The 15,822-nt window shown below is 56.4% G+C and overlaps 1 protein-coding gene and 1 non-coding gene across 2 annotated transcripts in view; one reads left to right on the forward strand and one right to left on the reverse strand.

The window, feature by feature from the left end:
* MDGA1 (MAM domain containing glycosylphosphatidylinositol anchor 1) overlaps positions 1-6,392 on the reverse strand; it is a 54,579-nt gene extending 48,187 nt beyond the window's left edge. The window contains exon 1 of the mRNA XM_087817370.1: positions 6,227-6,392. Coding sequence (XP_087673496.1) covers positions 6,227-6,293 — 67 coding nt within the window. The 5' untranslated portion in view covers positions 6,294-6,392. The remainder of the gene's footprint in view (positions 1-6,226) is intronic.
* Positions 6,393-15,514: 9,122 nt separating this feature from the next.
* LOC148093037 (U6 spliceosomal RNA) lies at positions 15,515-15,618 on the forward strand. The gene has a single exon (XR_015714624.1). It is a non-coding gene; the product is annotated as a U6 spliceosomal RNA (small nuclear RNA).
* The last annotated feature ends 204 nt before the right edge of the window (positions 15,619-15,822 follow it).

Genomic DNA, 15,822 nt, shown 5'->3' on the forward strand with positions numbered 1-15,822 from the left:
ACCAGTCTCCCCCCTCCTGACCCTGGCCTTCTCAAACACACCACCGCACGGCGACCCGGCCTGAAATACAGCTCACATCAGCCATTTCCCTTCTCAAGGCCCTCGCAGCAGCGTCCCCAAACTCAGGATTCCAGCCTACCTCCCCCCCCAGCACAGGCTGTGCCATCAGCAGATCTGGGTTTAAGCCCAGCTCTGCCAGTTGGACAAGGAACTTCATCTTTCTGAGCCCTCAGTTTACTCATCAGTAAAACGGGCTATGAATGACTCTCGCAGGGGCTGTGGTGGGGATGACCGAAGACAACGCACCACATGATCTGTTCTGGGCAGTAAACACCAGCTATTTTTATTATTATGCCTTTACTGTTCCAACTCTGACTGCTCCAATTCCCTTTCAACCTCCTCTCCAGCCCAGCGGAGAGGCACTATTCCCTAAGCCATGCCCCCAGGTTCCTTACCCTCCATGCCTTTGCCTCCTCCTGGGATGCCCGGCTCAGTCCTTTCTTCTCTTTGTCAAGGACGGTTCAAGTGCCCCCTCCTTCACAAGGCCTTGGAAGCAATTTCCTCCCCCTTGGAACTCCCACAGCCTGTTACTGCCCTTGCCTCATGGCATTTGTCAAGATCTCCCAGGAACCACCATCTCGCATGTGATTCCCTTGCCCTTCTCGAGAGTAAACCTCCATTTCGCTCATCTCAGCAGCCCTGTCAATTCTCAGAACGGGGTCTGCTCCAGGGAGGAACGAAGTAGGTATTTCGTGAACAGTGAGGGGCACACCATACTCATTTCCAGCCTTCAAATCAGAAGATCCACTGGAATCGAGTCTCAGAGCCACTTTTTACCAGCTGTGTGATCTTTAGCGGATCACTTAAACTCTTGTTCGAAGCCTCGGTTTCCTCATCTGTTAAATGGAGCAATAGGACCTGTTACGCTGACCTCTCAGAGTATTATGGGAATCAATGGCGAGCGAGGCATGAAAATAGTTGGTAAGGCATGTAGCACTTGCACACCTATCTGGGACTCTTACAATCAATGATTCTCCCTGAAGGTTTGTTTCTCTTTGCACAAAAAGATGCCTGGAAGAACCATCACTAAAGGCATAGCAGGATGTCAAGTGAGTTTTACTTTCTTCCTTAAATTTTTATGTATTCTCTGATTGTTTTGCAAAGAGCACGTGTTACTCATACACCTGGGGAAAGGAAAATTTCATTGTTTAAGAAAACAAAAAGGATTCACTTCTTTGAGTTAGGCATTGCTCTTGCCTCCGTATCAGCATTTAAATGCAATAAGGATCCTTTGGTTAGTACCTGCCATCAGCAAATGCATGCCTGCAAAGCAGGGTCTTCTGACGGTGGGGGTGGTGCAGGAGAGGGGCCACACCCCAGGTTCACAAAAAGGCAGCCCTGCGAGGGCACGAGCCCCTGCTCTGCACACAGCCCCACCTGGACATGAGCCCACGGAGCTGAGCCCTCCCCTCCATGGGGCTCTCCTCTGGCCTATGGGGTAGGAAGTGTGGTTTTGGCCAAGGTGAAAACCCTAGGACAGTGACAGGGAAAACATGAGAGTTGGAGGGAGGCATGGAGCTTCAGAAGGCCTACGGAGGACCCGTGGGCCCCAGGCTTAGGAATTAGAGTAAGTCTCATTCCTCTGGAGTCTTGAGGCCAAGAGAGCCTCAGAAAAGCGATAAGCAATGTGGTGGCCAAGCCCGCCCCCTGCTGGCTATATCTGGAGTGGCAGTGCCAGGTGCACAGGGCAGGGTCCCCAGGCACACACTCCTGCACCTGGGGCCTGGTCAGGCTGTGTCCAGAGACAGGTAGGGGCAGGGCAGGGCTCTTCCAGGACTGAGAGGCCCCAGATCCCATCTCCAGGTATCTGTCATTGCTGGCTGGGGTATCTTTTGATCCCAGCCACAAGGAGATGCAAGGCTGGAGCGGGGAGGGAGGGAGGAAGGCAGAATTGGGGGCAGCGGAGGGAGGATGTGAAGTGGAGAGGAGGGTGCACCACACTCCTGCCTCTGTCTCGTTCCTCCCAGGCCCGCCTGTGCCTCCTGGGCAGCCAGAGAAGCCACGGCTGCTACCACTGCCGGATTTCCACTCCCACACCCAGGTATTGATTTCCTGCATCATTCATTTGCCGGCCTTGGCTGCTGTGATTAGCTCCCTCTATTCTCCCTATGGAGCCCCCCGCCCGTCCCTCCATGTTCCAGCAAAGCAGAGCTAATACCAGGCTTTAAATGAGGCTTTGCCACCCGGCCCCAGCAGCTCACAGCCAAGCTCGGCCAATTACAAGTAGGCCCTTGGCATGTCCGCAGCCGCACCCTCAAGGGTGCTTTCCAGACTAATACAATCCTCTCTAACCACCCCCACCACCCCCAGGACCCCCACCAGCCAGGAAGCACAGATTTGTAGGATGAGACATCATGCAGATCTTGACCCTAAGGGGCGGGGGCGGGGCTCTTGGGTCTGACTCCAGAACTGGGGAGCCCTCAGGCAGGCTCAAGGGCCAACATCAATGGGGGGGGGTACAGACAATGCTGGCAAAGCAAACAAAATCGCCTGGATTTGAGGACACAAGGCCCTCTCTCTCCCTCATACAGTCTCTGTAACTGAAAAGGAAGGAAGGGCAGAGGCATGGACCTTCTTGAGGACATTTGCAAAACCCTAAGCTTTCTGTTAGCCCCTAGGGGACCAGAGTTCTCAAATGCCATGCCTTGTCCAACGGGAAAGTCTGATCTGGACAGGCAATTTCAAGGCATGGGGTAGAAAATCTAGTGAAAATCCCAAGAGAGCCCACACCTAGATTGACACCCAGAAGATGGAGCTGGGAGGCACACTTCCTGAAATTCCTTCTCCGCACCCCTCAGAGGAGGGAAAAAAACCTGACTTGGTGATAATTCTGTAAGCTATGTTGCTCTTGTCAAATTATTCAACATCTGTCTTCATGTTCCCACAAAAATTAGCATAGGATAGTAGTTTCTGATGACACCTTTGGTGAAATATTTTGACTTCCACCAGTAAGTTGCAAACAACCTGTCTTAAGGATAATGTCAATTCCCACTCCTGCATATTAAATAATCCAGAGGTTTGTTGTGTTTTTGTAGAGAAGAATCCCTTCAACCTGCCCCTGGCTGGAGGTCCGGCAGCTGTGGGAGGAGATGGGGAAGCCAGGGGAGGTGGTTTCTGTTGCTCTCCTCATGAAGGGTACTCCGCCTTCGCTTGGCTTCTGCCTTTGCCCAGAACCAGGCCTCTGGGGCCAGCCCACCACCCTGCCCTGTCAGAAAGCAGCTTATAGGACCCACCCTGAAGCACAACAAACTGGGCCAGGAGATTGGGAGGCAGGGAGGAAAGAGGGAACCAGCTCCAAATGGACCATCTGGTCTAGTACTCGGCTGCTGTAGCATCTGTGCCCCAAAGAAGAGCAAAGCCACCTGGCCAGACTGAGAGCGCTTTCCCAGTCCTTCTGCAGACAGCACAGCTCAGAGCCCGCAAGAGGACCCTCAGAGGGAAGCCCGGCATAGGTCTCTGGGCCCCCGCCTCCTATCTGCCTTAGCAGCGACTCCACAGCTCAGGCCAGATTCTGGCGGGTTTGCCCTCCACAGACTGCTCTTACTCCCTCTCTTCAGTTCGGCTTCTGTGTTTGCTAATCTGCCCCTCTCTCAGCCACTTAGGCCTAGGGGCAGAGGGGAAGGGGCTGGGGGTTCTCTCCCTAGGGCACACTCCCTTCTTGTTTGTCTTGAGTAAAAACTGCCAGCCTAAGGCTCATGACTCACCCTAAGCAGAGATCCTCAAAGAATGCCCAACTGCTCTGCCGAAAACCATCTTAGACAGACTTCTGGGAAAGAAAGAATTTCAAGAAGCATTTCCTTGGCCTGCCCCCCAACCATGGCCCTTCACTCTTGCAACAATATTTGCTGAGCTCCTGCTGGGTGCCAGGCGCCATGCTGGGTGCTGGGTGTTGGCACACAGTGATGGACACTAGTGACCATTTCTCACCCCTACACTCCACTCTTTTTCAAGCTGCTTCATCTGCTTTGGGCACAGAGGGAGAGTGGGGGAGGGAGCAGAAAACCAGCTCTCCATACTACTTCTCACCCCAGCCCCAGCCCTACAGTGGTTCTCTTTTCTGCTGTGTCTGGCCAAAGCTCCTAGCAGCACAAGGACTCAGTAGCCTCTTGCTACCCTTCTCCTCATGCTAGATCTTCCTTTCTCTCCATCCACAGCCGCAAAGAGTTTCCACCCAGCAATCCCCGAGGGAACACTCCCAAAGGGCAGGTGGAAGGAATGTCACCCAAGAGTCCAGGGTTGGCACCAATGCACACAGCCCACTTGAATCACTCTGAGTGAGAGGCCGCTTGGACCCAGACACATGAGGGAGGGAAGAAAATACCAAGAAAAGGGGGCAGATAAGCCAATGACTAAACCCTGGCCCTAAAGCACTCTGAAATCAGGGACTGCAGAGACCCCTGCACCTATCTCCTCTCCTTGCCCTCAGTGCTGGGGTTTCCAGGCCAGACTCTGAGGCACTTCCTCAAGATGTGCCCCATGCAGCCCTTGAGAAGGTTGGAGAAGGTTGGAGAAGGTTGGAGAAGGTGGAGGGGACGGCCAGGAGATGGGCTTGCCAGATCTGCCCAAGGGCACTCAGAGGGAAGACAAGCTGGAGGATAGCAGCAAACAGGAGGGCTCTCAGTCACTCTCCAGAGCCCCAGGGTGTGGTGAGAAAGAGATAAAGGCCTCATCGCTGTTCCTCCTGAGGCTACCTCTTAAGGAGGCCGTAGGGAAACCTTAGCGAGAAAGAAGACCCCACACACAAACCCCTGGTGTCTTCCCCTGCCCTGGGGAGGCTGAGGCCCCTGGGGCCCATTCAGTGGCCTCCTCCCCATAACCCAGCCCCTCTCAGTCCCTGCTGCATTCTTCCTCCTTTCCTTTTCTGGCCTCTATATAAAGGGCCAGGCAGTAAGAGACACACAAACTAATTAAGAAGCAGAGTTTGGCCAGATGCCTGGGCCAGCCTCCCCAGGGAAGTAAGCCCGAGCCAGCTAGCGAGTCACCTCCCAGAAATCCCTCGGTGAGGCACCCTAGAAGGAAGCATTTAGCATTTGCACCTGAGGCTGGTAGCCAAAAGTGTAACCTCTGACCCCCACCAATAGAGCAGGTCAAACTCTCCCCGCATCCAAAGGCGAATAACTAGGCTCTCAACCTCAGAAAGAAAGAGAATCCTCCCCACTCCAGCTACACATCATTAAAAAGTGGCCTACACAGACCGCCCTGCAGTCAGGAGAAAGCGAAGAAACGGCCACTGGGCCCAGAGGCTGACTTTTCGTGCTGTGGGGTCAGGGCTGCTAGAATTCAGAGGGAGGGTCCCTGAGAGGGATGATGCCTGCTCTCGGGACCTATCCCGGGGAAAACCCACGGGAGAGACGGGAGAAGGGGTGACTGGAGTCCCCTTGGCGCCCGAGAGTGAGGTGTGGGGACGTGGGAGCAAAGCTGTTGAGCTGGAGGCAGAGTTTGGACACGTAGCTGGTGGGTGCGTGCGGTGTTTGCATTTCCTGGGGACTGTGGCTGAGTGTGCGTGTGCGTGTGTGTGTGCGTGTGTGTGCGCGTGTGTGTGTTTGCGCGCGCACACAGGGAAAAGGAAGGTGGGGCTGGGGTTTTGTAGCTGGGAACCGGGGACAGGAAGAGGTCCGAAAAGGGATGCCGGGGTTTTAGGCTCCGGACCCAGGGCCGTCAAGAAGCGAGTGAAAGAAGCGACGCCTCCGGGAGCCCGCGGAAGGCGAGCCCGGGCTCCGCGGCGGCGCCGGCAGCCAGCTCTCCCGCCAGCCGCGCGCAACTCTGGGTCGCGCATCGCTCGGCTTCCGCTCCGGAGGCCGAGCCGGGGTAGAACCTGGTTTCAGTGCAAGTCGCGGCCCCAGCCCCGGGGTTGGGGGCGGTCGGAGTCAACGGAGCCGCCCGGATGCTCCCCAGGGTTCCACGTAACTCCGGCCCCTGACGGGGTTTGAGAAAGTGGGTACCTCCCCCTGGCATCACCAGCCTCCCGCCAGACCCTGCGACCCATCTCCGCGCTCCGAAGCAGCTGGCTCGATCTTCTCGCGCCCTGGAAAAGGGCGGGGACCGGGGCATCCACTCTAGAGTGCCAGCCGGGGCTCCCACCAAATCCCGGCAGCGCGCGCTTTGCGCCTCTTGCAAAGTTTCCGCTCGGTGCCCAGCCGGCGAGCCGCGGGACACGGGCTCTTACCGTAGACTCCTTGTCCTCGGCAGTGTAAGGGGATCAGCGCCAGAAGTAGAAGGCAGGTCACCTCCATCTTCACGGCCGGTGCTTCATCCCCGCGAGGCGGCGCAGCCCGAGAGGCGGCGGGGGGCGCATCCGCCGGGGCGCCGCGATGCCCCCGGCGTGTCCCCCTTCTCCGAGAGGCGACCGAGGGGACGGCCGCGGAGACGGAGACCCGGAGACTGAGGAGGCGGCGGCGGCGGCGGCGACCCGGGGTTCTCCGCCCGCGGGGCCGCTGCCCCGGTGAGGACGCAGGGGGCGCTGGCCCGGCCCCGGGTGCCTCCGCGCGCCCAGCGCAGCAGCCAGCGCCCCGAGCCAGGGAGCCCGGCCACCAAGTCTCCCCGGGTCCCCAAGGCTCACCTCCCCGGGTCCTGCGCGCCGGGGACCCTCTGCGTCGGCGGCGGCTCTCGGATCCAACAGGCCAAAGGCAACTGATAAACTTGCCGTTTCTCCGCCCCGGGGACGCCCCTCCGCTGAGCGGGGGCGGGGAGGCCAGGGCTCCGCGCCGGTTAATCGGCCGTCTCCAGTCCTGCGGCGGGTGCAGGGGGCTCAAGGGCCCGACCCGAGGCGGCCGGGCTGGGCGCCCTCCCGGGTAGAAGGAGCCCCGGCCCTGGCCCTCCCGAGCGGGGGAGCAGCGTGGGCTAGGCTCGGCCAAGGGGAGAGAGCCACGGGCCCCCGGGTCCGCGAAGTTAGCTGAACCCCGGGGGAAGCCCGGGGAAGAATCGGGCCCGGGCGCCCCGGGGGAATCGGGAGAGCAATTCCAGTCAGGAGAGACCCCAGGAAGCGGAGAAAGGAGGAAAGTTTGAATCGTTTGAAAAATATTCGCGCTCTCGCCGAGGCCCGGGCTGCAGCGCGTTCGCCGATCGCCGCCTCCGCTCGCCGCGCTCGGCTCCGGCGGTCTGGCTGCGGCCGGGAGGCTCCCCGACTCGGCGCTCTCGGGGGAGCGGGGCTGCGCCGCGCCCCAAGTTGATGGTCCCCGCCCCCGCCCGGCGGCCTCGGCCGGCGGGGGCCCCGAGCGGGCGGGGCCGGGCCGGGCTCCCGGGCGCGGCGGCCGCTGGGCTCCGGGCCGCGGGAGCGCTCCGCTCGCTCCGCAACTTGGGCTTCACTGTGCTGCTTTTTCCCCCTTCGGAGCTTTTCATTCCGCGCTCCCCGCCCCCCCGCCTCCCGCCTCCCTCCTCCTCCCTCCTCCTCGAGTCTCCGCGCTCGGTCTCTCGCTCTCCCACCCTTTGTCGCTCGCTCTCCTGTTTGATTCCCCTCCAGTTAAAAAAAAAAAGGAGCCAATTAAAGGCAGCCCAGCTCGCCGGGTCCAGCCTCTGTCCAATTTCCTCGCCTCCCCCAGGACCAATTAGAGAAAACAAAACAGGGCTGGGGGAAGCGGGCTGCCTGCTCCCCCCCCTTCTGCCCCTCCCCCATCTCTCCCTCTCTCCGACCCCCCTCCACCCACCCAGCCCCCCCTCCCCGGGCAGGAAAATGTCAGAAAGCAGAAATGGATCCATCTATCCCGAGGACAGCGGCGGAGGGACGTGGGTTTCGGCGCGGGCTCGGGCGCGGCGCTCTCGCGCGCTCGCTCTCCGCCGGCCCCGGCAAACCCAGCCCGGCTGCGCGAGCGGCCGCGCCGATCCCGGTGCGCTCGCGGCGAGCCAAGAGCGGCCGCTCGCCCCGGGGACCCGAGCCTGCGGGGAGCCGCACACTTTTTGAAAATGTTTTGCACTTTTGGGAGCGAGACCCAAGGGAGGGCCGGAGGCAGAGGCCGGGGCGCCCGCGGTTCCTGAGGTCCTGCGGGGGCGCGAGCAGGCTTCCGGCGGCGGGGCTGCGGCGAGGTGCGCGCCGCCCCGGGGTCCCCGCGCCCCGGCCGAGCCCACGCCCCTCCTCAGGCCGCCTCGGCGGCTCGGCGCGTAGGGCGTGGGGCCGCCGCCCGGCCTCTGGCTTAGCCGCGGGCCCAGGAGGTGCGGCGAGAGCTCCTGCCCTTGCCTCGGCCCACAGGTTGCCAACAGGTTTGTCCGCAAAACCCCGACGCTAGAGCTGCCCCGAACCACCCCCATGCTCCCCAGCTCGGCCCCCTCGCCATCCAGCCGCCCCTGAGGACCTCGGGCTCTCCCGACCGCCCCAGGGGCGCGCGCCCTTCCGGCAGCTGAGCCCGGAGCCCGCTCGCGTCGCCGGGGTCTGGCCCCCGGGACTCCGCCGCCTCGCCCGGCCCTCCCGGCGCAAAGGCGGGGAGAGGGCTCCTCCCAAACGCCGGCGAGGGGGGTGCAGGCTGGGAAGTGAGGCCCGAGGCCTCCGCCTCGCCTCCGACCGCGTCCCTGTGCCCGGGTCCTGCTCATCTCACCTGCTCCACCTGTCGCCGTCATTTATCTCAGCCCGTGCGCAGGGATGGTATTAGGGCTGCGGGTGGGAGGCCCGACCACCGCAGCGGCTAAGAGCGTGGAGATTGCCAACCCTCCGACCACCAACCCCCGGAACTATTCGATATCTTGGCTGTGATGCTAGTTCCACGAGTCTGCATTTGTCAAAACTCAAATAAATGTACACCAAAAAAAAAAAAAGAGTTAATATTTTTGTATGTAAATTAAAACATAAATTTTAAAAATTAGTAATGATAACCACTCCTCCCCCGGGCCCGTTCCTGCTGGGCCTCTCCTCTGCCGACTGTCCAGGGGCTGACTCCCGCTGCTGGGGCACGAGTGGGAGGTGCCCGGAGAAATTCAAGGCCGCACTGGGGACCGGGTTGCTATCAGTTGAAACTTCAGCTATCTTTCTGCCCACCTCTGGAAGTCTGAGAACATCTAAAGATCCTATTCCCCAGCCCACCTCCACTTAATTGCACCTCCTTCAACCCCTCCCCCCTTTTCTCTCTCCTTCCTTTCCCCTGGGCCCAAGGCTGAGTAAGGGTGTCCAGACCCATCAGATGCCAGCTGAAAACTCATTACATGAATGAACGAATGATGCCCATCATAGACCAGATACCACAGACCTTAGGATATCCTCAGTGCAGCCATCCTTCCTACTCCCTACCCCCCTCCCCAACCATCATCCCAAAGACAAAAATCCATTTTCTGCCCCACAGAGATACAAAGGTATCTGGCTCCTTCCCACCCACCTCCCCCACCCAGTCTGAAAAGGAAGTGGCACCCACTAAGGGTGCAGTGATGAGTAGTTTCTTTTATTGTCACCTTCTTCCCATTATTTGAAAATTCCTAGAAATTCTCACCTCTTCCAGGAAGCTTTCAGGGAGTGATCACAGTTGATCACAGATGCTGCTCTCCTTGGCTTTGCCCATTCTGAGTTGAACCAGCCCTTATCCATGTCATAGGAAACTGCCTTCCAGTTTCCCAAATAGCTAGTCCTACCCCAAACAGCAGTTCACTGCTCTCCTTTGGCTTTGGGATGCGTTATGCGGGGACAGGGAGGCCCACTGATTCAGCTGGCATTCTCTTGAGTCTGTCATCTCAGAACACCTACACTGGCCTGGAGGGAAAAGAAGACTTCTGATGGGAGTGACTGGGGAGAGGGGGGAATGGAGGACCAAGTTGGAGCCAAGCTGGGATTGAACATTTGCTGTAGTTAATCCACTTGTGAATGCGCTGCAGCTAATTGTATGCAGTGTAAATACCTTGACAGCCTGTTTGCTGTGCCTGTAAATTCAGTCATCTCCTCTGTAAGTGAGCCCCGCCCTGCTTCCTCAGCCAGAACCCTGTGTCTGGGGATGGGAGGCAACCAAGACAAGGAAAAGAGCACTAGGCTTGGGAGCCATCAGTCCTGCCCTCCAGTCCTAACCTCTCTAGGCCTCAGTTTCCCCAGCTGTAAAGTTGGTAGGATCCCAATCCCTCAGAGTGGTTGGGAGACATAATAATAGCTGACACCACTATGCCAAACACTGTTCGAAGCCCTTCATGTGTATTAACTATTCAATCCTCATTACAACTATGAGATAGAGCTGTTATTCCCATAGAATAACAAAGATTTAGTGACTCATGCAGCTGCTAAAGGCCTCACTGGGCCTTGACCTAGGCTCTGTGTCCTTGCTCTTTCCCACTATTTGCAACTGAAGAGACCTAAGGGCTTATGTGCCTAGTACGTGTTTTCACAAGAAGTATTTCCTATTGTCTTCATACACAGAGAACAACTCTCTGGGCCCCAAATTGTGGTGTTGGGGTAGGGCAGAGAAATAGCCCACTAGACCTGAGCCCAATGAGGCCCAAGGCCTGGAGGTTCAGTGGTCAGCAACCAACTGCCAGTTCTCGGGTTCCATTCAAGATGCTCTAGGAAAAATCCCATTATTTCCCCCAGAGGAAGCTCAGCCTTTGGGCTCCAGGAGGCTTCAGGAACTAGCTGCCGACTGAGGAGTGTGTGACAGGCCAGGGAACCAGCAGCCAGACCTTGGTGCAGCAGGGCAGCTGCGGGTTTTTGTTGTGGGAATGTGTTACTAGAAAGCTCCCCCATCTCTGCTCACTGGCCTCCAGTGAGTCAGAGCCTGGAAGAGGAGAGGGAGAGAGAAAGGAAGAGTCTTTGAGGGGATGTTGTCATCACCTTGCGAGGGAAATTGTCTCTGAAAATCATCCAGTGGCAGGTATTGATTCAATCTCGGGGCAAGACACTTTCTGGTCAGGTGGGAAAGGCTGGCTGGGAGGGGAGGAGAAACAGAGAGAGTTACGACCCTGCTGAAAGACTGGTTTATTAAATCGGGCTCTAACAAATAGCCAATTAATTGTTCCAGCTGCTAATTAGTAAGCAGTTAACTCCTGTTATAAATTGTGCTGCTCAAGACTAGTGATAATGCAATCCTGTGATGACACCTTCAGAGAGGAGGGGTCTCAGAGACCTCTGTGGCCTAGGGTCTGCAGCCTGTCTGCCCCTCCTCACTCATACCCCCAGCAGGCTCTCCCCAAGTGGAATGCAGGCTTCAGGAGAGCAGAGACACAGTCTGTATGTTCACCACTCATTCATTTTACAAATATTTAATGGGCTCCTACTACATGTCAGGCACTACTCTAGGCACTGCAGATTCAATGCAAACAAAACAGACCAGAGCCCCTGCCCTCCAGGCAGTTATATTCTATTGAAGAAACAGACAACAGACTAAGTGCATAAGGAAGGCAGACAGTATTTAGATGGTAAAGAAAATACCAAAGCTAGGAGGAGTTCGAGGAAATGTGAGGGCTGAAATGTTAGAGAGGGTGTCCAGAGAAGACCCCACTGACATTTGAGCCTTGACCTTGAAGAGAAAAGATCAGACAGTGTCAATATCTGGGGGAAGAGCATTGCAAGGAGCCGGGCAGCAAGTGCAAAGGCCCTGCAGTGGTGAGGGGTATGTGGCTGCAGCTGGGTAGGTGAGAGAAGAGTATCAGGAGCTGAGATCAGAGGTTAAGGGGACAGGTCATTTGGGTCTTGGGGTCATTGCAGGATACTGGATTTTACTTGTAGTAAAATGGGAACCATGGCAGGGTTTGAACAAAGGGACAGGGCCTGACTATAATTTAGCAAGCTCTAGGTCTGGGTGAGAAATTGATTGAAGGGGTGCTATAGTGTCCCTAGCACTTGGCACTCAGGGGGAGTTCAAGAAATGTTTACCATATGAATTGATGAATGAATATTGATGGGGCTAGATTGTAAGTCTGGGAAACAGGCTCACTTTGGAAAAGCCAATATATTTGGATTCTTCTACATTATTTTACTACCGTCACTGAAGGTGCACTCACCTTTGAACTTCCCAAAGAATTCCACACTCACTATCCTACTTGGTCTTTAAAATGTCCCTGTGAGGTAAGTTAAGACAGGTGGCCCCCTCCATTTTACAAATGTGAAAACTGAGGCAAAGAGATATTCACTGACTGGCTTAACAGTGAGTTACTGAAAATACCAGTCCTAGAATGATGGGGGGTGGGGGTACAAAGGAGACCTCTTCCTGGCCACTATGTCACAATTGTACCCTGCCTCACTGTGTGATCTTCCCTCTCTGGGCCCCAGACTCTCATTTCCACAATGAGCAGATGTGCCTAAACTGGTTCTAAGATCCCCAGCCCAGACTCCCAAGCCTTGCGAGCTGTGTCTGAGGCCTGATATCTGGATGCCACCATTTCCCAAGTGAGGGTCACCTGGGCTGTTCCGAGCTCCCTTTGTCCACACTTATGTTGGAACAGGGGAAGTTTTGTTTAACTTTTGAGCTGATAGTTCAGTGGATCAAAAGTAATTTGGTTTTAACACCAACTTGGAAAGCACATGGTCTCCCACTCTGAGCAGGCACAGGGAGCACTGGTCTTTGCCCAGCTCTGCTTCCCCACGGGGAAGAAAGAGACCAGTGGGAAAAGTCTGATTCTCTTGACAGGTTATTTGTTAATTAAACAAATATTCATTGAGCCAGACGTTTGTCTGCATCATACTGGGCACTCTGTTGGAGACATCCAATAAATAAAGACACAGCCCAGACTTCAGGGAGCCCTAGTCTGAGGGGGGACACGGCCCTGTTCTTAGGGCCCCCAGCTGAAGTGAGGGGGATGTTACCCTAGGGTTATAGATCCTGGTATGAAAATGGAGCCAGGAGACAGATCTAGGAACCAATACACCGTAACAGTAATAAAGGTTCACTCCATGGGAAAGGGCTAAGGGGATGGGGAACTAGGAAGGCATGGGGTCCTTTACTCTGGTTTCTTGGCTCCTACGACAAGGTGGTTTCCTCCTCTTTAAGCCTGGTTGCCTGCAGCCTTCCAAATTTCAACCAGGCCGAGGGAAGCAACCCGCCGTTGTATTTGGAGATTTTCTCATGCAAATGTCTCTCTGGGCCCCTGGGAACAGGCCTGTTTGAAGGGAGACTGTGAGGCTGGCATGCAGCAATCAGTGTCCACAGGGAGGAGAACCCACTTTCTCCAGGGGACAGACCTCACCCCAGCAAGAAGCCCCCTCCCCACCCCACACCGCTGGCCACCCTAGGGAGACAGATGTGGCCTAGGAGACTGAGAGCACCTGGAGATCTGAAGGCCCATCTGTTGCTCCAGTCTCGTGGATGTCATGCCCACCGAGGCTTGGGGTGCCATCTGTGCAGGGTGCTGTGTTTCCACGTGTGCCGTGAGATCATGGGCAGGGTAGCGGTCCTGCAGCACCCGGTGCAGGGCTGAGAGTGTGGTAGCCAGTCACCATCTGCTCATTAAAATGAATTGAGCTGGATTACCCCAGCTCAGACAAAAGTCAGCTCTGGTCGAGACCTGAATTAGCAGGATGAGGGAGCCCCAAATTATCCAGACAATACATGGATTAGGGACAAATTTTAATAATGAATATACAAGAAGGGTTTGTAGATGTACAGGCCGAGGAAAGCCAATTCTTAGGGAAGGAAAATAGGCAAGTGAGGGGTAGGATGTTCTGGGAAGTCCTGTGTAAATAAGTAGCTGGGGGGAGTGGCCCCCACTGCTGCTTCCACCTGGGATGCCTTCTAGGAGGGGAGGTCTGGGTAGGGAGTGTTTCCTGAAGGTGCGGGGCTCTGCCAGGCTGAGGGTGGCTCTGTCCTCTGGCGCCTGCCCCCAGGGCCCCATGGAAGGCATCAGGTTTCGCTGAGCTGGTCTTCCTCGCCGTCTCCGTCTCCCGGGCAGCTCCTCCCAAGCAGGATCAAATGTTCTCAAGCTCGAAAGGACAGGCGGAGAGGGGGAAAGGAGGGAAAGGGAGGCGGGGGTGAAGCTGAGGTCACCCGAGGGGAGGGCCCAGCTGGGCCCAGGGACAGGCCCGCGATTCTCCTGGCTCCCTTTCTGTTCAACCTCCTCAGCAAATTCTTTTGCCTTTAGCCACCACCTCTTTTTGACCCATGCAAAGGCGGGGGGCGGGGGGGGGGGGGGAGGCGGGATCTGGAGTGGAATCATCGTGTCCACACACACACACACACACACACACACACACACACACACACACACACACCCGCTGCGTGGCATGAACTCCAGGGGGCGCCATGCACACAGAATACGACGGGAATGGCGCCCACCTCCCACCCTCGGAGCGCAACGTGGTGGCTCTGCCGCGGCGCCCTCCGCTCTGCCCAGACCAGGGACAAGCTGGTGGCACCCTACCCTGTACCTCGTTTCCCCTGCTCCTTCTCTTCCCGCCCCACCCCAGCCCCCTCTGGCTCCAGCTCCTCTCTGGCCCCCCAACCTATAAGTCACGCCGGACCTACCCCCCCAGATTGCTGGGGGGAAGGGGAGGGGCCCCAGGCCCCGCCCCGCCCCGCCCCGCTCCAGGTTCGGGACACACCAGGAGCTCAGGGGACTCGCTGCCTTTTGATTAACTCGGCTCATTATCTGGCTCCCGGGGCTCTCTTAAGGGATCGTCCACGCCACCGTCCTGGGGGCCTTCGGGAGCTATATCTGGCCCGGGCGTGGGAAGGGGGACTCTAATTGACGCCCCCAACACTCATCCCCGTGAGAACAGTCTAGCTCCACCTCTCATTCTTTCCACCCCCTAATCCTGGGCTGACCTGAGGGACTGTGTACCATAAAATAAGCATAAAATGCAGGCACAACCACCCTGCGAGGCAGGTAGCTTTGTCATCCTTTCAGAGATGAGAGGACTGAGGAACAGAGAGGTTCAGTCACACTCCCAAGGTCACACAGCAAGTAAGCGGCAAAGCTAGTGTTCAAATCAGAGTCTGGCTCCAGAGTCTATGGAGTCTCTACTCTTCAGGCCTACTGAGTGCTGCCTTTCTATGGAAGAGGGGCCGCAGCTGACATCCTAGTAACTAAGATTAAACAAAGTAAAATTTAAAAGTCCGTTTCTGTCGCAGTAGCCATGTTTTGAGTGCTCAATAGTCATACGTGGCCAGTGGCTATGTACTGGATCATGCAGATACAGAATATTTCCATCATCAGAGAAGTCTGACAGCAGTGCTCGGAGTCCTTCTTTTCTTTCTTTCTTCTTCTAATCCTCACCCGAGGATATTTTTTCCCCACTGCTTTTCAGAGAGAGTGGAAGGGGGAGAGAGAGAGAGAGAGAGACATTGATGTGAGAGAGGCACATCAATTGGTTGCCTCCTGCACGCGCCCCAGCCTGGGATGGGAATCAAGTCTGAAACTGAGGTCCGTACCCTTGGCTGGAATCGAACCCGGGACCCTTCAGTCCGTGGGCCGACGCTCTAACCATTCAGCCAAACTGGCCAGGGTGGGAGTCCTTATTTTCAATCCCAGCTCTACTGCTTACTAGCTGAGCAACTGTGGGCAAGTTACTTAACCTCTCTGTGTCTCAGTTTCCTCATCCATAAAATGGTGAGCAGAATAGTGCCAACTGCTTTGGTAGCACATATACTAAAATTGGAACAATACAGAGAAGATTAGTAATGGCCCCTGCACAAGGATGACACGCAAATTTGTGAAGCATTCCATATACTTTTTAAAGAAAAGACAAACAACAACAAAAAGAAAAATGCCGACCTCATAGAGCTGTTGGGGGATTAAATGAGAAGATGCATATGAAGTGCTCAGTACAGTGTCTGCCACATTGTAAGCAGGCTACAAGTTACTAGTTTTATTATTAGAAAACATAGTCCAGCCCGGCCTGTGTGGCTCAGTGGTTGAGCATCGACCTAGGATCCA

Source organism: Miniopterus natalensis, chromosome 5 (assembly GCF_054644295.1).
Source record: "Miniopterus natalensis isolate mMinNat1 chromosome 5, mMinNat1.hap1, whole genome shotgun sequence".
Taxonomy (NCBI): domain Eukaryota; kingdom Metazoa; phylum Chordata; class Mammalia; order Chiroptera; family Miniopteridae; genus Miniopterus; species Miniopterus natalensis.